The following is a 24,745-nucleotide window of genomic DNA, read 5'->3' on the forward strand; positions in this document are numbered from 1 at the left end:
AGGGCCAAGGAAGAGCTGGAGAGGGCCTGGAAGGTGAAAGCAACAGTGGTGCCCTTGATCATCAGAGCACCGGGGGCTGTGTCCCCCACACTGGAGAAGTGGGTCTAGCAGATACCTGGAAAAACATCAGACATCTCCATCCAGAAATGCACAGTCCTAGGAACAGCAAATTTAAAGCAAGTACTTTTGCACTTTTGCTTACTTTTATTAGATAATAGATGTTTTACTTAAGTATAAAAAGTGAGTACTTCATCCACCACTGCTTGATTGTGACCAACATAGGGAGAGGCTTTTTTTCCCCCCTGTGAACGTACCGAGCCTTTACTGTACTCTTCTTGAGTGGTACTTTTTCCACAAATTTTGACTTTTCTGTTGTTTAGGTGTCTTTAAGCTCCCTGTCCAATCACATGCAGTAATTTAATTGAGTGAATATTTGTACTGGCATTACACCTTTAGTAAATGGTGAAAATCATTGTCATAACGCCATTTCTGACTATCTGTGTCCTTAGTTACCGTCTGGTTTGTAATGAAAAAGGTTCCATTTTCTCCTAATTGTGCTCTGCTGAGCAGCTGTATCATGCCACTCCAGAGAACCCTCGTCTGGACACATTTACTGCTCTCTTCCAGACAGCCACTCCCCTTCAGAGTCTCTAAGCCTTCCCTTCCCCTTCAGTGGAGAGAAGGGTCGAGTGTCCACGGTTCCTCCCATCACCTGTGAAATTTCTGAGTCAGGTCACGGTGAAAGGGGGCATTGTGTCCCCCTGATGAGGAATGCCCCTGCATTGCTCCTCAAAGAAAAGGCTTCATTTGGAAAGGAATTTGGAAGCATCTTGAGAAGTGTTACAGGGGTTTTCTGTGGGCTAGTGATTGTAAGTTGAAGACCGTCATAAGGCTGCTCATTGGTTTGCTGGGCTCAATAACTAGTGGGTCTACTTATAAATTGAATTTTGCCCAAGGTAGGTGAAAGGTAATTTATTTAATTATTTTCTAATAATAATAATAATAATAATTCATAATAATAAATAAAAATATATGTAAAAAACAACATCAGACTGATGCACAGTATACTGAAGTTACTGCATAAGTTGGCGATGATGGGGATTTACGGTCATTAACTCCTGTCTCCATGTGAGGAATTTATTATTATCATTTTATGATTATTATGCAAATAGAATGCATTATTTTCAATTGTCGCAATTGAACACATCGCCCCTGATATGACTGCTTCTCATGTGTTGAGGTTGACACCTTGTGGCTAAAGGCAACATTAAAGTGATTAATTGTTGAATATTTCATTTTAGTACAGGACCATTTTGAAAATGTATGAACGTACCATGCAGAAATGCCATAAAGCAGTGGGAAAATGTCAATGGCAGCAACAAAGACGCCTTTTCTGCTTATGAAATAAAGGGAAACTGACGATAAAATTCCATTTTTGAACACGGGGTGTGCGCTTACAGCTGCGCGATCACGTTTGCAACAGAAGAAGAGAAGGCAAAGGACGCACTTGGATCATAAGTATCACAACTAGATGCAAAACATGGAGTCTGCGGCGTTAGTAACCTGTGGACATCTTAGATCAGAGGCATCTCCGAGAGGCTCTCCTGCAGTGAATGTGATTTTCTCCACGAAACTGTACTCTTAACTCGGCGAAATCTTGATTGATTTTCAAACAGTTTAGTTTATGATAAGCCATATTAACATGGCTTTAATTCAGGATGGATAGTTAAAATTGTATTTCAGTGTGAGGTTGAATTAATGCATCTTTTTCTTAAAGGAAAAAAAAAACAAAACGTTTTTTGAAATCAATCGAAAATTGAGAAATTAATAGCTTTAGCGAGTGACACTGATACAAAATGGCCGTTCAGCGATATCGGCTGTTCTGATTGTCTCATTGCTTTCATTACGCATCTAGTGTTGTATAAATATAATATTTATGCTCTGGATGCTGCTGCTGCTAGCTAGTGCAACAACAAAACTAAAGGTGAGCCTATAATACCGTTTATGTTTGTTTATAAAATAATCTTCCTGTAACGGAATGTCAAAATAGTGGATACACGCTGGTCAAAAAGCTGAAATTATTCGTGACTATGGTTTTACATTAGCCAAAGTCTGGTGTTGCTATGTGGGACCCATCTTCACAATGTATTTTTTATTGGTAAGATCCTTGATATTCCACTGCTGTTGAAAGTACTACCAGAGTAATATTTCTTATATTGAGAGCATGACAAAGCAATTTGACCGTCTTGTCTGCCCACAATGAAACAAGGTCTTGTCATTCTGACAGCACTGACATGTTTATTGACACAGCAATTTAATTTTGAGCGAAATACTATGAATTTTGCACAAAAAAACATGCTTTTGCAGGTAATCATTGTTGTTTTGCTACTTGTGTAACGTGTTTTGAGAAAAGCACAAACTGATTTGAAATTTTCAATTCTGATCTGAAAACGTTCTAAAGCAGTTGAGAAAAACTGTAGTACATCACACTATTGATTACCGTTTTTAGTAACGGTTTGCTGACTCGCAGAGCGATGGACCTGCCCGAGGAATCGACCGAGAAACGTGGAAGTAAGACGCTGTTGGTCCGCCATTTACCTGCGGAACTGAGCGAGGATGAAAGGGAAGACCTTCTCAAGTATTTTGGTGCCCAATCTGTCAGAGTTTTCTCAAACTTTGGTCGTATGGTAGGTTTTTGAATTATTATTTTTTTCAAACTCACATTTCATTAGAAATATGCAATATCACTTTCCAGAAATTAAAAAAAAAAAAATTGTAGTTACTGGATAATTTTTTTTTTTTTTTTTAAGAATAAACTATTGTTTTGATAACTACAACTCTCAGCTGGTCTTTTTTATCTACAGAAACACACAGCATTTGCAACGTTTTGCAGTGAAAAAGCTGCGGAAAAGGTGAGCCCATTATCAGAAAAACATATGGATGCTTGTTTTATTACATAGCCTACTACCAGAGGTGGTCGTAATGCGTTACATTTACTCCGTTAAATTTACTTGAGTAACTTTTTCAGAAATTGCGTGCACTGAACCGTGATGCCCGTACCGTGGCGGTACTTAATACTACAATGTTTTTACAGTATTTAGTCTCTGGAAAAAAGTTACTTGTGAAATAACTCTTTTAGGCTCTTAGCCGGCTCCATCAGCTGGAGATTCTCAATCGAAGACTTGTTGTGGAGTTTGCAAAAGGACAAGATAACATCACTGCATTAAAGGATCCACCTGTGTCAGATGGGTAGGTAACAGCAAATGAGACAGACTTTCTATCCAGGCATGGCCTACGAATTTATGTAGTATTGTCATGTATTCCATTGTATATATGAAGCATTTGTTTCTGTTTTTCCCCGCTGCAGTAATAAAATTGACAAAGAAGCAAGGATCAAACTAGAAAGTAAGCAGCCTAATGTTGCTTTCTCAGAGTCAAGCATCGCACCAAGTCTTGGGTGAGTATCGAATATATGCATATTTTGTAGCCTTTTGCTAACTTTCGTAATGCATTACTTGTAAATGTTTTGACAAATAGTGTATTTTCTTATGGATGGAATGTGCTGTATTTTTCTACTAAAAGTCATTTTTATTTTACGCAGGCTTAGCTGCCATCCTGCCATTTTCAGGCCTATGTGATTTGACATTTTCACCGTAGTTTTAATGTTCCAAATAAGCTTTATCAAAGCAATATGTAATGTGACTTAAAGGGGACCACGGATAGAAAGACATATATTAAAAGATAAATGTTAGTACGAGTTATTACAATTTAATAGTAAAACCCCTCTTAATGTTTTCATTTTAATAAAATTTGTAAAATTGTTTTAACTAGTAGGTCGCAGGCTGGTGACGTCGCATGGGTACGCTCCCGTACTTCCACAGTGTCACTCTTTAACTACAGTACATTAAGATGTCATCGGTTCTGCCCTTCCAATTTGAACCCGAGTGAAACATTAATGAGAAGGACGGCAAAAGCAAAATGACAAGGAAAGACGGGATGAGTCGAGTAGCGTTCATGTGTCAAGTTCGCTAGTGACAGCACTCCCCTGCTCTAATTAGAAGAGCAGGAGAGTGATGTCAGAAACTGTTTGCAGATCTTCACGGTAAACTATTATGTGATCCAACTTATTCCAGTATTATTATGGAGATAGCATCCAGAGCTGTCGTGTGCTTTCCATGTGATTAGGGTATACAGTGAAACACAGCAGTTTATTTTTCTGATAGCCTGTCCATAACAGCACATGAAAATTTTGATGCAGTTTGCCTCTACCCAGGTGTCTCATGGCGTCTAATGACGTCTTACCTTATTTTTGTCAGGTAAAAGCAGATGTCCAGATTGTTGATAATCCTGCCGGTCTTCTCTGATTTATCAGATTAATCAGATGTTGCTCCAGAAGCTTGCTTCCCGGTCAATAAGCGACACAAATAACGAGTAAATTTGTTAAACTTTGTTTGATTGCTGGCTATTCATATCATTTTGTGACAGATTATAATGATGCCATATTTTGCACATTGAGATTTAGGGTGATGTGGTGTAAGGCAGAGAGAAATGCAAGTGGACACAGGCGTTCAGATTTGTAGCTCGGACCGCATCTTTTATGGGCATATGCTTCGGCAACTCCTCCTTCACAACATAAAATTGAACATAAGTATCACATAGTAAAAATACAACAAAAATAATAGTCATATCTCTCAAAAAAATAATGTTTCCAAAAAGCAAAGTGCTTCAATTTGTATTAATGAGGCCCTATCTTACACAGTTAAACAACAATGCAAAGAGAACTGGTCACAAATTCACAATCAAAATAGACATGCAAAATAGACATAAAACTTACTTAGACTTAGGTCAAACTCAGTTTAAACATTTTAGTAACTCGTTTAGCCCAACAAATACACTGGATGGCAATATTTAGTCACAATATACAAACTATGATGCTGTGAGCCATTATCAGGTGTCTTAGGTTCTCAACACACAATTGAATAAGGTAATAAGGCACAATGGACTTGTACTGGGGAATAAAAAGAAAACTATGGCGTCGGTCAAGGGACAAAACGTACTCATTGGCCTGAACTCAAAATAATTTATAACTCGCCATTGACAGCCTGTGGCGTAGAACTACATGTCTTTCTATCCGTGGTTCCCTTTAAGACACAAATTCTTTTTCACTGTTGTTTAAGGGCTAAACATTTTGGGCTGAACTCATTTTAATTACATGAATTCATGATCATTCCTCATTCAATTATCGTAATTTTCGGACTTGGCATTTGTTCGCAGATAAATCCCACCGGATTATAAGCCGCAGCTGTTTTCACTGTATTATGGGATATGTACACCAAAATATATTAACCGGTAACACTTTATTTTACAGCGGCATCATAAGACTGTCATAATCATGAAATGACACTGTAATGAGCTTTAATGAATGGTTATGACTGATGTCATTTAGTGTCATCTGACAAATTATCTCTTTTGAATGGATGTCAACGATCAGAGCTGGACATAAATGGAGTTAGTGACCAAATTTTCCGGATGACACTTAATGAGATCTGTCATAAGTAGGGCTGCAACTAACGATTATTTGTGTAATCGATTAATCAGACGATTAATTAATCGCTTAATCAGATAAATGTCACTTTTTTCAATTACCTTCACAATTAAACTTGAAGTTGTTTTAGACATGTCGTATGTAACCATGAAGGCGAAATGCATGACTATTTCTTTCAAAAATATTTTATTCCAGCTTCCTGACCTAACTGTAGTCTACAACTGTACTGTTTTAAGTACATAAAACATATTAAAGTTTTTAATAAAGGTTCTGGGTAGAAAACATAAATTCCTTAGACAAAAATCCTGTTCATTCAAATAAAAATGATGCTTATTTTTTTCTTGTGGGCGAAGCGCTCATATAAATTGAGTCAGTGACTCATTTATTTTCTTCAAACAAACTAAACAAAATTTTCAGTTTTTCTTTATTGAACAGTTGTTCATAAGTACAATCCAATTTCAAAGCACACTCTCTCGTATGACAATTTACAGTCTAGTGCTAGTATGCTTGTCCAAAACACAATACTAACAGATAACTATGACATAATCGCTAACTAGCTTAGCATTCTGTGCTAAGTGTAACATCTCATCAACAGAGAATACAAACAATACAATTGGCTTCATTTACTCACCTCTGACGGAGGCACACTGGATCGAACAACACAAAAGATAATCTTAATCTCGACACTACATAATATTATTGATTCAGCAACCCAACCTCAGTGTAGCAGTGAACTCTCTCTCCCTACGCACCTTTTGTGTTTGAAAGTGTTTATTCAGATTTGGAAGAATTACAGAAAGATCCATTTAAGACACTTTTTTTTCTCCCTCCCAGTAAAAAAACAAAAACAAAACCTGTCAAAGGCATGTAGATAAAGTATAAATATTTTAAGACCATTAGTATAAAACAGAATACATATTGAATCTGCCTTTATATAATGGAATTTTCATTCCTCTATATTTGTTGAAGAATGATCAACGTATTTCAGAAAGACCCCCCAAACTTGATGAAATTTTTGTTCTGAGCCGCTCATCACATATCTGATTTTTTCGAGTTTCAGATGGAGTAATGCATCTTTCAGCCACTGTGATGTTGTCTGTGGGGCTGCATCCTTTCATTTAAAAAGGATCAGGCAGCGAGCTAACAATGTTGATAGGCAATGATTTTTCTACTCACCTTTTAAGTAGAGGTCTCTCCTCTGCTACCCTCTTTGCTCCTCTGCTCTGACTGCTACAGGTCAATAAGGGGGGTGGAGTGAATATTATTATTAGTATATCATTATGACTATCCACTAATGATAATCATACGTTAATGAGCTCAGCTCCTGTACTCATCTGCGTAAAGTGAGGAACACAGCTGATGCTCCAGAAGGAAGTCACCCCAAAGATAGTGGTAACAAGAGTGCACACACCTTTATAATGCACTTCAGACTAACTAGCAAGCAGCAGCTAAATAGCAGCCTTATTTTAGAACTGGGATGTAACTTTTGACCGCAAAACAACAAAGGTGAAAGAAGATCGCAGAGACAGACTGCCGAAAAAATAAAAAGGTAGTAGTGACTGCTAGCTAGGTCACAGGGAAAACGTGGATTTTTTCAGAGATGTGGGCGTTCTCTATATGAACAAGTGGAATGGATTTGATAGCGACACACTGAAAGGGCTCTCTACCTTACTCTATGAAGTTAGGGGAATTGACAGATTTATGATCATATTTAAGTTAATAATGAAAGGTTATATGATTATTGTTTTAAACTAATATTCTGGCAACTTAATAGTGAATATATCAGCATTTTTGTATATATATTTTTTTAAATAAAACAACACCAAATATTTTAGGGGGGCTTCAGCCCCCCTAAAACACCCCTAACGACGCCACTGCCCATGACAGTCTCATGTCATAATTATGATCGCTTTCAAAGTGTTACCTATTAAACCAAATATATCAACAAATTAGCCACAGGACTCAAAATGAAGGGAAAAAGTAGTGGCTTAAAGTCCGAAAATTACGGTGCAAACAGTTTTGTTTTCCTTTTGTAAACATTTTATTATTATTTATCCTACCGTTCTCTCTACCAATTACAGGTTGAAATATCACTCAAATCCCACTTTGAAGTATTTGTACCCACCTCCTTCCAATAGCGTTCTGACAAATATAACGCATACCCTCTTGTGCGTACCAAAGTTTTATGTTCAAGTGAGTAGAATTTGTTTTCTCAGCCTGCAAATCTTGTTTATGTAGATGCTCATTTTTGCACACTTCATTTTGCTAAAAGCTGTAATTTAAAAATGTTCATGTTTAGCCTTGGGAGACTAGCTATTATGAAATGAAAATATTAGGTCTTTTGAGTTGCATTCAACCTCCTTTAAACATCATCCAGCAAGCATTTTCCATTTTAAGTTCTAATATGTGTGTGGTAATAATAAACCAAAGGTGGGAAGCATGAGTTATGGATTTACCATTTCCCTCGAAGCCGATTGCCTTGATTTTCAATGCTGCAGTTTGTAGCTTGAGTGTCTTGGAGGCGCTGTTGTGTTGCGGTGGCAGCAGCGGCAGCAGCGGCAGCGCCTCCTCCTTACCTCACTCATACAGCTAACCTCAATCTCTCCTTGATCCACGAATTTAAAATGGAAAGTACAAAACCTGTGCAATCTGTTAGGTGGCACTATGCGTTTCTATATTCACACGTTGTGTATTTTGTAAGGTTTTTTCCTTCAATTAAACAGGTTCTGCATCTGATGAACAAGATGAATTTACCGTGTCCATTTGGACCGGTTACTCCTAGACCACCCTTGGTGAGCTTGTTTTGTCAGGCTTTTAGATGGAAATTGGTCGTTTTGTAAGCAATTACTGTACTTGTATAGAAATTTCCGACTAACGTAAACATTGTAAGTCTTCTGAAGTCTGTTGAATATTAGATAAGGCATTAAAAAAATGTTTCTTTCAGTTTGACCCCCTTCCAACTGCGCCAGCCATCCCTATGCCTCCCCCTTTGCCTCCTGATCTCCCACCTATACCAGCAGAAGAAATTGTGATGTCATCCGATGAGGAATCAGAGTATGAGAGTGGGGATGATGAAGACAAGGAGAGGTGAGAAGTCAGGCTGCAGCTATTGATTATTTGAGTAATCAATTAATCCATCGATTGATTAGTTCGATTAAATGAGTAATAACAAACATTAAATGCTTGACAAAATAATTTCATGAGATTTAAAACAAAGACGTTTACCCTTACAATAACAGTAATTTTGACATGCGCATGCATTGGCAGCAGACCAGGATCAGTGTTTCTTTAAACTCCATAGAATTGCACATTTTCACAGGAGCAATAAATGCATTAAAAAAAAAAAAAAAAAAGAACTCCCGAGCATAAATGGTATAAAACAATAAATGAGGATCTAAGTACAAAAAATATTTTAATGATTTTTAATATTTCCACATATTGATTTTTTGTAACGCTTTAACACAAAAGACACATTTCAACAATGAAACATTTAACACCAAACATTTTGAGTTTAAATGTCTAATTAGACGGATTGATATCTAAATTTAGGTAATCAAATTACTCTAACTTGCATAGCAAAAGTCCGCTAGCTAAAATGCTAAGGTTTTATTTAGTGTTGCACCGATACCATTTTTTGGGCCCGATACTGATACAGATACCTGGCTGTGCAGTATCGGCCGATACCGATACCATTCCGATACCACTCTGTTTGCAAAAAAAAAAAAAAATCCACATATGTGTATATATATATATATATATATATGCGTATAACGGATGCAACGATACAGTTAAGTCACGGTTCGGTACGATTTTCGATACAATTCAATATATTCAATGCTCTGAAACTGAAAATACAACTGTTATTATTATTATTATTATATTTTTTGCTAACAAGCAAAAATAACAGTGCCAACATATAAACAAGCATTTTAGTGCATAATAATTATGTGCTTACTTCTTACTGATCTGAAGAAAAATTTTGTATATAAGTGCTGAGAACAATTTTTACTGTTTTTAAAGTGGGTCACACTGTTGATTGCTGCAGCTCTCTTAGCAGCTATACTTAAACATCCTATTTGTGGTCCGAGTCCATCTGTAACATGTACTGAATTAACAGTACATATTTGCAACATTATCTATAGTTACTGGTATGGGTTGATTTGGCCTGCTTAACTTCCATTCAGTCATGGCAGTTTCTATTTAATCAATGTAGTCTGGACTACGCGTCGCTCTGGGCTCACGCATCTAATGGAATGGGATCTAATTTAGTACATCTAGGTTGCTATTTGATGATATCTAGTGTGTGTGCACGACAGTTGGCATGGGATCTAACATAGGACATCTAGATTGCTATTTGATGATATCTAGTGTGCGTGGTGCGCCGCTTGAGTGTTTTCTGGCCACAGAAGTCACTTCTGCTCATTACTGCACAACACCAGCATATTACAATCGACTTTCATAAACAGGACGAGTTTGAAGTACGGCGCTCTTAATTTGCCACTCATTGTTCATCATGAAACCATGAGTTTGCGGAGTCTCCCACGGTCTTAACCTTTCTGATCCCATCAACAACAGCGTTAGCTTACGCATGCTAATCGTTTGTGAATACCATGTTAAATGAGCAGCCTAACATCGCGGATATGCGTTGTAGTGTACATCCGTAATATTGAAGACGAAGGTGTAAATTTCGTGTGGTAATTTCGAGACAAAGACCTACAGATGTAATGATTTGGGAAGTTAGCTCACGTGGGGAGGACAGTATATTTGCGTTCAAATGATGCCAGTACATGGTATCGGCGCCCTAAATGTTGGTACTCGTCGATACCGATACCACCAATTCGGGCCGGATCGGAGCCCCCAGTCGATACTGGTATCGGTATCGGTGCAACTTTAGTTTTATTTATTTACCGTATTGGCCCGAATATAAGACGGCCCTGATTATAAGACAACCCCCTCTTTTTCAAGACTCAAGTTTGAAAAAAAAGACTTTTTGAATACCAAATTAATTTTTATACAGAAAATAATTACAGTACATCCGAAAGAAATGTTTATAAAAATATATTTGAGAGAAAAAGCACGTTATTTTGCCTCATTCAAATCTTAATATCTTAACATTTAAAATATGTAAACTAAAGGGCAATCACATTCGTAAATGGCTTCTGGTTTTTGAAATGTAAATAAACCAATCTGTTGTGATAAAACAACAAAATTGCAATAACTGCATCAACCATCAAAGTGAAGTCTAACTGTAACTCTAGTCTTGAAACAAATCTGAATAAGGAAAAACATTGCAATAAAATAATGCAAACTGGTTAAACTTGAGAGTAGGTGAGATCTGTCATGACAGAACATCGCTTCAATGATATCTGGAGCCATCTAGCGTCGTGAATGGGGAGCGTAGCTGAGATCTGTCATGACAGATCATCGCTTCAATGATATCTGGCGCCATCTAGCGTCGTGAATGGGAATAATGTCTAGACCGTGAATATAAGACGACCCCCTCTTTTTCAGTCTTATTTCAATGCAAAAAACACAGTCTTATATTCGGGCCAATACGGTATTTATTTATTTAATTAACATTTCTCTTAATTGTTCAAACACATACTGTATTTCTGCCAAAACATGCTAAATATACCTCTTAACTAAATTACGAGTGCATAAACAAACATACAGTATTTAGCTCAAACAAAAATTTACTTAAGCCTTATGTTGTTCTTAACGGGGAGCAGCTGCTTTTCAGCCAGACAAGAGCTATGTCGTATTCACAGTTGCCATAAGAGGGCAGTGTATCCTCCCAAATCAATGAAACTAAATATTGCACAACACTTTCAAAACAAAGCATTGCAACGCCACTCTAGTTAAATGATTAATCGATGCAGCAAAATTGAATTCCAAGCTTTTTTTTTTTCTAATCGAATTACTCTATTTGATTAAGTCATCCAAAAATGTAGGCACATGCCTTCACATTGTGGGCATGATACTTTGCTTTGATGATAAACCTTTGGAGACCTGTCTTTATAATTTATTTAATTTATAGTTTTGTTTACATACGTATATCTTATAAACAGAATCGGCGACATACTTCTAAGTCTGCAATCTTTTTTTTTTTTTTTTTTTCCAAATGTGGGCCACAACATGAGGCATAACTTCTAATGCTGCTGCATGTTATTAGCATTTGATAAAATATTAGAATCCAAAATCCATGCACTCAAGTTTACAATCCTAATTAAGCTATAATACTGATAAGGGTGTGACAAAATATCGACATGGTGATATATCGTGATACTTTGCATCCCGAAAGGTTATCGATGTGCTCATGCCGAAAATCGAGATACCGTTTTAAAAGGGGGTCAAAGTGTAAAAAAAGAAAAGAAAAAAAAAAAAAAGGAACTAACAAGTTGCTACCAAAATTTTCCACCACAATAGTGTCTCAGTTCACTCTCGACGCTAGGGGTGTGCCATCCTAGGCACCCCACGATTCAATTCGATTACGATTCAGGGGGCTACGATTCAATTCTTGAACGATGATCACGGTATTGGCGATGATCACGGTTATCACGATTGTCGATGTGTCGTATATTACTAATTAATATAATAGACAAACAAATTTTTGTCCATTATTTATTTAAAATCTCCTAATGATTCAACAAGAACGATGGAAACATGCCCGTACAACAAAAACCTGCCCTTAAGCTGCTTTTTTATTTATTTATTTTTAAAAGAAAGGGCAAAAACATTAACCATTTTAAAGGGAGTACTTATTTCACTCAACAATACATTAAAATTTACACGTGGAATGAATTCCACATTTTCTGTAAAGTGTCTTTAGAAATAAGCCTTCTTTTAACCAATATACTTTGATTTCACAGATTTCTTACTATTTCGCATGTTTGTAGTGTTACTGCTGTACTTAATCCTTTTACACATTTTGCATATGAAAAACACGTCAGCGAATTAGCGCTCGGCGCTAACTATTACCACCTCAAAATCGACAAAAATAAAGGCGAAAGAAGATTCGTGTACTCACCTCTTGTAGACGCACACGGGTCTTAGCAACACACTCAGGACATTTTTCAATTGACATGACTTGAAACTACAGCTGGACATCTGAAAGGCGTGGCGCAACGAACTATCTCTCTTTCCCTCTCGCTCTAAAAAATAATGTGCGCACAGAAGCGCGACCTGTGGCTGCCTGTCTCGTACACAAATTTATTTTCCAGTCTTTTGAAAAAGAGTAAATCTCTCACTCAGTTACAAGCAGCATCCATTATAATGTGCGTGCGTCCGTTAAAGGTGTCCGGGCGGCAGACTCGTCTTGAATTTTGGTCCGCTACGAGCGGCTGTCATAAAGGTATGAGGGAAAATCATCGTTTTTGAGCCTTTATGAATCGTAATCGAATCTGTCACGTGTCGTATCGCGATGCACGTAATAATCGATTTTTTGGAACTCATCTACTCAACGCCCAATCCATTAGGGTTGGGAAGGGCGAATGAACGTTCATTCACAATTGCTCCGATTTTCGGGGCATTCCCGGGTCACTTCCTGTATCGATAATCGTTGTATCGCCAGATTTTGGGATCATCTTTATCGTGAGGTTTGTATCGCAAATCGTATCGGGAGGTACCAAGAGGTTCCCACCCCTAATACCGACCAGTGGTAGTTGAAGGATCACTTATACTAGGTTCATACTGCAGGTCCTAATGTATGAATCCGATTTTTTTCGTGTTTTTTCGAGTATAACTTGATGGTCAGAACGTGACAAGTCGCATAGAAGTGGACCATTTCAAATCCAATCTGGGTGAGTTTCGTATATGGTTTAAATCTGATCTGGGCCACATTTTTCCAGAACGTCGCGGCGGTCTGAACTGTCAAGTCTCCCGAATTGAAATTCATGCCGCACTTACGTCAGCAAAGAACAAAAGCAGCATGAGAGACGCAGCGATGTAGCTGTTCATCAGCGTTAGCGACGGGCGTGAACTTGGCTTTTACTACGCAGGATCTGGGTTTGACCACTGTCATAAAAAAGTACAATGAAGAACAGGATAAGCCTGATAATGCTCGGTTTCTTACTGTGCACCAAATATGCAATATTTCTGTAGTGCTTAAATGGCTGAGTCAGGGCAAGTTGGTGTGTGTGCCATGCACGCACAGGGCGTAGTTATTTTTTTTTATGCTTTGCGCATATGGGTAAGTTTGCTGAGTGCGTCTCGGACTGCAAATTAGTGCACATGCGTAATACTTGAATGGGCTCAATGGACAAAGGCAGTCCGAACAGGCACACTAAAAACAGATATGACAAAAAATTGGAATTGTGCATTCAGACCTGCAGTATAAACCTAGCCCTATGTACAACTGCACACTCCTTGTCTTCTTCAAATTTTTTGCTTTATAGTAATTGATTTCTCTCGCTCAAAAATCACATCAGTGAGCACGCAACATGTATCATTCATACTGACACATTTCACTTACATTCACAGTTAATTCACACTTCACACAGCAATAAATATTTCAGGTACTGAATGCTTGTCCTTTTCCCCAATGCTGGCTTTCCTTCAGGATTGTTCGTCTGATGGGTCTGGTCAACCAAGCATGCAAAAGACCCCTGAGACCTAAAACATCTTCCAAAAGAAAGAAGCCCAAGATCAAGGATCTCCTCTATGCGCCCAAAACAGACTCTCAGAGGTACTAAGGAACTATTCGTGCTTGTCCACACGCATACATTCAGAATCACTATCTAATAAAATTGGAGGAAAAAAAGCCTCTAAAGGTTGTTACAAATACAGTGCTGGTTTAGGTGGTTTAGGAAGGCACTGCCCGCGCCCATGCTCCCTTAATACACCACAAACTCTGTTCGACTTTATATGCCCAATGCCTCCAGGCTGAATGGACTGGGAATCGTTGACCAGAAAATCCAGGGCCCCCAATGACGCACTGGAGCCAGGTTTTACTGTGAATTCTTTTAAAAGGTGTCTGCTCAGTAAAGTCTCTCTCCTGTCTTCAGCGCTCCAGTCATGCAGCCATCAGACGTGTTTGAGCAACCCAACCACACTGGACTGAAGAAAATAGAATTCCACATTTCGGTTCCAGAAGTGGCAGCCAGGGTGGAAGGGAATAGGACAGAGTCTGATGAAGGTATGAGTAAGGCTTCTACTTTCCTTTTTAGATCTTGGATAGCCATTTTGTAATTTAGCAGTCACAAACTGACTTTTAGCATTTGATTTTAATGTTGAACTCGGATATAACTCCTCTTACTAGTACAGTATAACTTTATGACGTAGTTAATTAAGGTGTACTCAATAATTAAATTTGTCTCTTGTGAATCATTGTAATACTGCTTTAAATGCAGTTTTCATTCAACAATATGTTTAATATTTCGCTTTTCGTGGAGAGGTGTTTGTTTGACGCTACATGTGTTCATTATGAAAAATAACAATTACAGCCATTTACGTATTCGTCCGTAACAGTTGTTTTTGGCAGCCCATTAAATTTTTGTTTTAGTCATTTCAAAATGCGTCTAGTTTTAGTCGATGAAATCTCATACAAATTTCGCCTAGTTTTAGTCGACAGTTACTCAAAATGTTTTCATCTGTAGAATACAAAAGTTTCCATCCAAAAATGAAGGTTTCCAATAATTTTGAATGAGAATAGACAGACGAGCACATATTGTAGCCAGGCATGCATCTATCGATTATTTACTGTAAGTAATCGATTAATCTACCCAATAGTTAGTAAGAATAATCAAGTAATCGGAATTGGAACATTTACTGTGTTGCAGAATAAACTTCAGGAGATGTAAAACAAAGGCTTGCTAAGATTGCACTTTCAAAAGATCATTAAATGTGAATTAAAAAAATTCCTGAGTGTTTTGTCAAGCTCTGCAGAATTGTACTTTCATATTACAACAGCAACAAATGCATTTAAAAATCAGTTAAAATACCTGAGTTTAGTCACAAACTGTGTAAAATAATAATAATAAATGAGAATCCAAGTACAACAAAAGAACAATTGGTTATCTTGCACGGCGAATGTCCGCTAATATACCTCTAAACTAAATTACGAGTGAATGAACAATCTTATAAGCTCAAACAAACACTTACAACCTAATGTTGGTCTTAACAGGGAGCAGCTGGATCCAGCCATGTTTGATGAGTTATGTCATATTCACTGTTTCCATTAGAGGTCGATTAATTGTTGCAGCACTGTATTTTAGTCATTTTAAAAATTGTTCGTCTAGTTTTAGTCGATGATATCTCATACAAAATTCCCATAGTTTTAATTGACAGTTACTCAAAATGTCTTTGTCTGTAAAATTCAAAAGTTTTCATCCAAAAATAAAGGTTTCCAACAATTTCGAAGGAACATAGACAAACACATATTATCATCATGAAAAAATTGTTCGTTATATTTTCAACATTGTAGAAGAAATAACACTGGTCAGTAATCATATTTCATAAAATACCTCTCTGTGTCAACAAATTATGTGAGTATTATCATCATTTTAAAGGCAGTTATGTTAAAAATTGGCAAATGGCTGGATGTGATTGGGCGCACTTGGGTGGGGGACCTCAGTGCCGGGATTAGCAATGGGGCGGCATACAGTAGGTTGCCAACATGCTCACCTTCACAAGGGATTCACACGATTACTGGGTTCTAGATCACAGAGCTGATTTGCGTACACTCCACCCTTCCTAATCACTTATCCTCTAGATCCCCTCCCCTTTCACTGGTTAACAGGCCCTCCGCATGGTGTCAACCGGAAATACATTTAGCTGACGATAGCACCAACATATTCATAGTTAGTGAAGGCGTTTAATTTCTTGTTGTTTTTTGTCTTTCTTCTGTCTCTCCTTCCTTTGTTCTGTTCCCCCACAACTCCTTTCTGTTTGCTGCTTTGTCTTAATGAACGATGTATGTTGAATGATTACAATGGGAGTGTGTCATACTCGAATGTGAAACATTAAAACTGTTCAAACTAGGGGTGCACGATATCCATTTTTTGAAACCGATACCGATATCGATAACTTCCTGCTCCTCAAAGCCGATACCGATATCGATAACTGATAATAAATATATAATTTTTAAAATGTATAATCTGAATTTTTGAACACCTGGAGGTTTAAAAAAACTAGTGGTGGATTCAACATAGATTTGCCTTTGATCTCACTAGATTTTTCATAATGACATGAACAAAACAGTGCATTTCACTTCGGCACTGCCCGACAGCCAGCTAAGAGTGAATGCACTTTGATAAACCACAAGGCTTGGTCTTTTCTTTCTTTTATGGGAAGACTCTTGTCTTAAAATTGTGAAAGTACAACAGAAAAATACACATATTCAATACTCAATATACAACAAACTGCACAATACACTTATATACACAACTATTATACTGTATATATAGCATAGCACACTAGCTTGAGCTACTAAAGCATTGGCTGGCTTCTATAACACAACAACTTATGAAGTTCTGTACATATGACCCTTCACCATAGAAGTAAACACATATTGCACATCCATATGTTATAGTAAACATAAAATACTTACATATATTTCTGATGCAGAAACGTAACAGAAAGCATTCACAATTGTCAATGTTACCGCTAGACACCGCAATGTGGAAGTGAATGAACCAAACTACTGTAACAAAAAATAGATGCGGTGAATTATTCTGACCAGCAGGTGGCAGCAATGCCCCGCAAATGGTCAACTAATTTCCCATACTATTGTGTAAACTTTAAAGCCAGCACAGTACATATTATCGGTCCTATTAACCCTTTAAGGTCTGGGCCTATTTTGTCTGATTTTGCATGCCTTTGAAGTTGCCTTTATATTTCAAAGACAGAATTGTTTACGATGGCCTGGTTTGGTCCCTTTTTTTGTGACACCTTGAACTTCATGTCCAAACTGTTGTTTCCTTCACTGACCAATTATAAGTCATAATTTTGGGCCCAAAAAGACCAAAAATTCCAAAATCGTTTTGTCAAAATTTTTAATATTGATGTCCAATTGACAACCAAACATGCGTAACGAACCGTTTTGAAACTTTGTAATATTTATTCAACATGTTAGGATGAACATTCAACCAAAAAAATTTAGAATAAATAGTCTTTTATTTGACAATTCAACATAAACAACAGGTATAGCCATAGGCGTTTTTTGCATTTATACATGCTCTAGTCAAAACAGGTTATATACAGCAGACCAAACAGTGAAGAACAGTGAAAAAATATACCATCTAACACAAAAAGTGTTTAGAGGCCATCTCTTTATGAGTTTAGGTATTGCGGCCCATCACCTGATGAAAACTATGTACACACAATCAAGCTTCTTGAACACACATTTATATACACAAATTGAGAAGACTGATTGTGGGAAAAAAATATAGATATATAACATTGGGGAAAAAAGTATTTTCAAAAATATTTACAATAAACAAGTTAAATTTTTTTCAGGCATGCCACTCCGAAAAGCAGTTTCGTCCTGGAATTAGACACAGGGCTACATCACAGCCCACACTTCCATGGGGTGTCGGTCCTCTTTCCACCCTTCCATTTTCATTTCACTTTACTTTCATTGTCACTATAAATGTACATGAAACAAAAGTCAGTATTTATGAAAATAATAAAGTATAAAATAAAAATATATACAGCAATAAATAATAATGGAAATCTATATGTATGACAATAGAAAGAATACCGTAGCTGAATATGTGCTACATCCCTAATCTTCATATAGAAAGAAGACCACAAATTATACTTTGATCTGATATGCACATCTTATTATTACATACACAAACACGCACTTATATTGCATCAAAATTAACTTTGTCTTGCAATATCAAAAGAAACTTTTACAGCATAAAAAAAAAAAAAAAAAAAAAAAAAAAAAAAGTGAGTTGGCTTACCTCTGCTCGTCGATGGCGTCACCCACGTGTTCAAATCCGTCACTATCTTCACTCGAGGACTCTTCCGAAGAAGACGATGATGACGAATTTGGACCACCCTCTTCCTCAAGTTGATCAAAAAGCACAATTGCTTGCGCTAAATTTAGTTTTCCGTTCATCCTCAAAGTCACACAAAGTCGTCGCTCGCCCCCTCGCTGCTTCAGATTCACTCCTCCCTCTCGTTCGGTGGAACCTCGCGCGGCAGTTATATTTATTAAAAAAAAAAACGCATTTTGTGCTTCCACTGTGACTTCGAAAGGGTTCGTTTGATTTGTGTTTTTTTTCATGGAGCTTCCGTTTTGAAAAAGGACAAGAAATGATGGAAATATAGACATAAAGAAATGATCCATGCAGCGTTTTAATGTTTTTTTGTGAGGACAATAAAACTATAAAACTTAAATGACAATATCTCACGTTTTAGTTGGTTGATTGACTTCAAATAACAACGAGAGTAAACCGCAACTTCCGCACTTTAAAACGAGACCAACCAACGGCATGTGGGTGACGTAATTAAAACGCGAGGGTGCTTCAAAGACGACGTGCGCTGAGGACGCGCCGGCGCGTCCTTCGACTCTCAAGGGTTAATAATGTTATTGGATTTATCTGGATGACGTCATAATTCCTATTATCGGACCGATAATTATCGGACCAATAATTATCGTGCACCAGCAGTTCGGACCAACCGGACACTCAGACTTCCATTCTCCGTGTCAAACAGATGAACAGGATAGGTTTAAGAAAACCAAAAAAAACCAAAAACATTTAATAGGATTATGCAAGTTGGACTATATGTGTGGTTGGTGAATATTTCTTGTAGGAACTTTTTTTTTTTTCAATTAACAATTTGAAATTTGCTGAGTATCTGCTATCTGGATTAGATTACTTGAGCCACTGTGTCATTTTATCAGATTAGACCAAGAGGTGTTTTGATGTTTGTGCTATCTATGTGGGAAGTCAGAACAGCAATACTGTGTATCACAGGAACAGCCAGCTTGCACTGAAAAGGTGTTGCCATTATCAGTGTGAGGAAATGTCATTTGGGGAAGCAATGCGCGTGGTACTGTCTGTGTTACTTGTCGGCTCTGCACTTTCCCATTTTTCCTTATGTAGTTGTTTTGACACCTTATCTCTCGCTACAACTTGACTCTCCAGCAAACTCCAGAGAAGTAAAACAGATCTCAAAGTCAAGCGCGGCAGATTTCCTAAAGGCGTGGAGGCAAGATAAACGACGACAGGTGGCTTTTTGGATTAGTCTAGTTTTGTCCGATAAACAAGCCATTTAAATGAAAAGGGGAATGTGGCAGATAATCGAGAGAAAAAAAGCTTTGCTCTAGTTCACTCACACTTAATGTGTAGTAACATTTTCTCCTACCCCTTTCTTTCTGGTCTATTCTTTATCCTTACAATAGTATGTATACGACCATGTGAAAAAATTTGGACACCCCATTTAATATTCAGTTCTTTATTAAGAAATGTTCACATATCAATGTCTGATCTTGTTTTTCTTTATCTCTGGAAAAGACAGGTATTTAATTGCAGGTAAACAACAAAAATCCACATTTTTTTACTCATTAAACCAAACATATCAACAAAAATGCATATTCTAACCAGGGGTTGCGTTAACCGAATATTTTCCGTCGTTGACTGATTTTTTAAAACGGTGACGGAAAAAACTGAAGTCCATCCGTCATTTTGACCGGTTGCAATTCACACCCCAGACCACAGGGTGGTGAGTGAGCTTATTAATTAGCTATTGTCTCTCTTGATGCATGACCTCGTTGGCCTTACTCTGAAAAATGTCAAGGCAACTGAGTGTCCGAAGTTTCTTCAAAAAGCCCCAAAACGACGATGGTGTTGATAAAAGAGGTGAAAAAACAGGGACTGCACAAGCGGGCACGCAATTCAAGTCCATGCGCACCAGGAGGAAAGTGTGAGACTACGTTCAGGCCACAGCAGGTGAACTGTTAATTTCATTGTTCCATATGCTACATATGGTAGGCTACCTAACTACTGCAGCCACAGTCAGCTGTTTTTGTCACTGCGGAGAAAAAGTTACATATTCATCTGCTTGATGTGTGATGGCACGGTGTGGATTCTCTGTTAAGCTTGTTCGGACAGAATATTAATTTAAAATGAAGGAAAACTAAATACTATTGAATATGTTGAAGCGGTATGCAATGTTAAGAGTCTTGTTAGCTGTAGGCGCACTATCCTAGACCCCTCACTATCCACTCGCGGGGGCCTGCGCTTGTCAGTGACGTTCCTTATTCTCGCTATATGATTATACAACTTTAACATTTGTTAATAATATGCTCTGCGTGTAGTATCATCCATCGCTTTTCATTTTTAAATGGGCACTTATAAGTGAACGCAAGAAGTAACAACGGGAACATTTTTAAACAGGGATTTCACGGGAGAGCATTTCGACTCTTCAGCCAATCATATAGCGAGAGCGAGTGGATAGAGAGGGGACCGCGCGCGGCTCTTAATTAAGTGTCTCTGTCACGTGGCTGTCGTAGCCGGTAACGCGCTCGGCCAAATGGACACACAAGTACGGAAGGTGAATTATGCCAAACAAAGGGTCACCACAATGTCATTATCATCATTTTAAAAATTTAAGTGACGGGTAAAAATAGATTATGACCGGATTTTTATGACCCTGTCAGTCAAAATGACAGACAACGAAAAAGTCTAGCGCAACCTCTGATTCTAACTGAGGAAAAAGTTAGGACACCCTACCATGTAATAGCTAGTGTTACCCCCTTTGGCTGAAATAACTTCTGAGAGACGATTTTTGTAGCCATCTCCCAGTCTTAGACACCGGTCTGAAGAACGTTTGCCCCACTCCTCAACACAGAATACTTTCAGCTGTGAGGTGTTTGAGAGGTTTCTTGCATGTACAGCCCATTTCAAGTCATCCCACAGCATCTCAATGGGATTAAGATCTGGGCTTTGACTCTGCCATTCCAGGACTCTCCATTTCTTCCTTTTAGGCAGTTCTTGGTGGATTTACTGGTATATTTTGGGTCATTGTCATGTTGCAAGGTCCATAATGATCTCACATGTTCCTCAAGCACCCTCTGATACATGATAGAATTCCCAAACCATGACACTTCCACCTCCATGGTTCACAGTAGGTATGAGGTTATTTTCCTGGTATGCTGTATTGGGTTTACGCCAAACATGTCTCTGTTCTGGTGTCCAAATAATTCAATTTTACATTCATATGTCCAAAGAACATAATTCCAGAAGTCCTGGTCTTTGTCTACATCCACTCTGGCAAACTTCAGTCTGGCCTTCATGTTCTTTTTAGAGAGCACTGGAAGTCACTCACAGCAGGCGGTGCTGAATATCTTATTTTGTTGTTTCCCATCCCAAAACAGCTGTTTCGGTCCAAAATTTTCATGCTCGCTTTTTTGCATGCATGCTGGATAGTTGACGTACTACTACTAGGCTACTACAAAGACGGCACTCTATTTCACCTACAGTGTGTGTTGCAGTTTTTGTATTGGAAATAAAGGTGCCCATGCATTATAATGCAAATCCCTGCAGCTAGATGGCACAATGACACACAAACATATTAAAAAAATTAAAAGGTCCAATAAGCCTTGGTTTAACACCCACTCCAATAAATTGCACAGGAATATCAGGTGGTGAAACAAAGGACATGGAAATGAAGATGGAAATTATAGAAAAATAGAGCGTGGTGTGCGCGTGTGAACTGGCTTGACAATACGGCCGTAGAATGTCTACGATCTTGATGGTCCTCCTCCGACCTCCATTCACCAGTCTGTATAAGTGAAAGTGACAATTATTACCGTGGTAACATTGCTGAAGAAATTGCCAGCTTCGTCAGTTATTTGATCATTTATTTCAGGACTTGTGCAACAACAGAAAGTAAAATCTGTACCGCACCCATCTCACTGTCACGTCAGCCACGTGGTGCGTTCAGGTACAGCACGCAAAACACATCCGCCACATTAGAACCCGATTCGTTACATTATTACAGGAATTATTATTATTACATTATTATTCCAATTTTTATTTATAATTTGTTTGTTTTGCTAAGGGCAATTGTCATTTGTAATAGTACCAGCAGTATTTATTAAGGATTTAGTGTAGGTTTTCAAGCTGTGGAACGAATTAATGGAATTATAATGTATTGTTATGAGAAAATCCTGCTCGACATACGACCATTTCGACTCACAAACAAGGTCCTGGAACGAATTTACTTCTTATGTAGAGGTACATCTGTACTGCTCACTCTTAGCGCGCCACTGCTACGCACTGAGTGAATGTGCAATTACACTTTATTCTAGTATGGCAAAAATGTATCTTTCCCGAGCTCACATGCGCCACCCTAGCATCTCTCTGGCCCCACTATTTGAGAATTACTGCATTAGCGGTAGCGCAGTGACTCACAATTGACTTTGTATTAGGGCTGAACGATATTGGAAAAAAAATGACGTTGATGACTTTTTCGGGGGTTTGCGATATTAAAACTAGAGGAATTTTCAACAGATGACTTAAATAGCTCTATTTGGGAAAACTTTGTTTGATCGCGTGATCGGAAATTGAGCCGATTACGCGATCAAACAATGTTTCCCCATTTTTCAGGGGATCGGAATGGGGTGAAAAGGATCAGGTTTTATGTTTTTCTGCTTCATGCTTGTACAGCCGCTCACCCTCCCTCTTGCTAAGCAGTGCAACCAAACTGTTTTTCTTGGTCATCAGTGCAGCTAGCGTTTGGTACTTAAAGTTAACGATGATTGAGGTTTGTAGCTTTGGCCAGAGATGCCTCGGTAGCTCTATAATAAAAGGCCCAAATGTCTTAATCATCATTCAGCTTGGTACACAGTCTGAAGTGTGCTGTAGCAACTCATTCATTGTGTCAGTGAGAGGTTGTTCTCAGCGCAGCATGAGCGTCAAAGCAAAAACAAACATTTTTTTTTTTTTTTCTTTTTCTCTGTATTAGATTGGGACTCGGTATTGGCAGATTCTCAAAGTCAAGTGACTCAGACTCGAGTGCAAAAACATGCGATCGGGACATCCCTAGTATTCATATAATACCGTTTAATCCAGGCTATGGGGGTTTATCTGTAAATGATGAAGATTGGTGTAAATTAAAAGGGATCGAGAAAGCCATGTCTCTACACAATTGCTGCTTTGAATGAAGAAAAACAAAAGTTTACATTAAAACAATAACCAAACGGACGTCCTGCGATGGGACTATTTTACATGCTTACATTGCGATAGCGATGTTCAAACGATTTATTGTGCAGCACTACTTTGTATTGGCATCTCCAGGATTTCCAGTTTTCCCATTTTTATGTTTACAGTTTTTAGAGAGGTTCCGTTTATTTTGTTAGGGTAAGCAAAAAGAAAAAAAAAATCAAGCTAGTAGTCAGCATCAATATAATGACTTGAGTTTTTTTTCCAGTTTATCCTTCAAAAATGTATGCTCGAGAAGTTACCCTCAACAACAACACAGAAGGATTTGGAAAGATCTACCCTAATATCCAGTCATCTCAGCAATGTGAGAAGCACAGTGATGAAGAGGAGGATCTCCCCTCTGATGTCATCTCCAGAAAAGAGCTTGAGAAAGGACGTCTGTCAAGAGACGGTAAACACAGAGACGACAAAACACACATATCCTCGAACACCCACTCAAATATGACCCCAAATCACTTTTTTCTTCCTGAAACAGAGATAAAAAGGATGTCTGTGTTTAAGAATTACGAGCCAGGTGAGCCGACCTGCAGGCTATATGTGAAGAATATCGCAAAACAAGTGGAAGAGAAAGTAGGTCCTTTTCTGGCACTTGACCCACTTGTGGTTGTCCTGTTTGGTGTTTATTGCTTGAGTCATCATATTGCGGCATTGTTGAATGTCAAAGTAAAACAATCCCATAATTATCTCTGCTACATCAGAGTAGCTTAGGTGTATTATTTGTTTTTTTATTTGTCTTCCAGGACCTAAAGTACATCTATGGAAGATACATTGATGCTTCATCAGAAGTTGAAAGAAACATGTAAGTGTCCTTTTTTACCTGTCAGAGACAAATTAGTACAGTTTTAAGGAGTGATTCAACAAAAAGTCTCGCAACAATCTCTTATTTACACCAGCGCTTATTCATCAGCTATTTCTGACTTAAGCAATTTGTCATTTTCTCTCCAGAGATTCTGGTAATGTATGCTCACTGTGCTACTTTATTAAAAAAGGATCCAACCTGACACATAGATCAGGAGGGATTTTT

General features: G+C 37.9%; 1 protein-coding gene across 3 annotated transcripts in view; it reads left to right on the forward strand.

The window, feature by feature from the left end:
• Positions 1–1,876: 1,876 nt before the first annotated feature.
• rnpc3 (RNA-binding region (RNP1, RRM) containing 3) overlaps positions 1,877–24,745 on the forward strand; it is a 29,676-nt gene continuing 6,807 nt past the window's right edge. For 2 of the 3 annotated variants that reach the window (XM_057824715.1, XM_057824717.1), the window contains exons 1-13: positions 1,877–1,984; positions 2,531–2,687; positions 2,865–2,912; positions 3,140–3,249; positions 3,368–3,457; positions 7,627–7,738; positions 8,269–8,337; positions 8,490–8,632; positions 14,103–14,228; positions 14,548–14,678; positions 23,930–24,112; positions 24,197–24,291; positions 24,462–24,520. In XM_057824715.1, coding sequence (XP_057680698.1) covers positions 2,535–2,687; positions 2,865–2,912; positions 3,140–3,249; positions 3,368–3,457; positions 7,627–7,738; positions 8,269–8,337; positions 8,490–8,632; positions 14,103–14,228; positions 14,548–14,678; positions 23,930–24,112; positions 24,197–24,291; positions 24,462–24,520 — 1,319 coding nt within the window. In that variant the 5' untranslated portion in view covers positions 1,877–1,984; positions 2,531–2,534. The other variant, XM_057824716.1, reaches the window with a different exon arrangement.

This window comes from Corythoichthys intestinalis, chromosome 20 (genome assembly GCF_030265065.1).
Source record: "Corythoichthys intestinalis isolate RoL2023-P3 chromosome 20, ASM3026506v1, whole genome shotgun sequence".
In the NCBI taxonomy this organism is placed as follows: Eukaryota; Metazoa; Chordata; class Actinopteri; order Syngnathiformes; family Syngnathidae; genus Corythoichthys; species Corythoichthys intestinalis.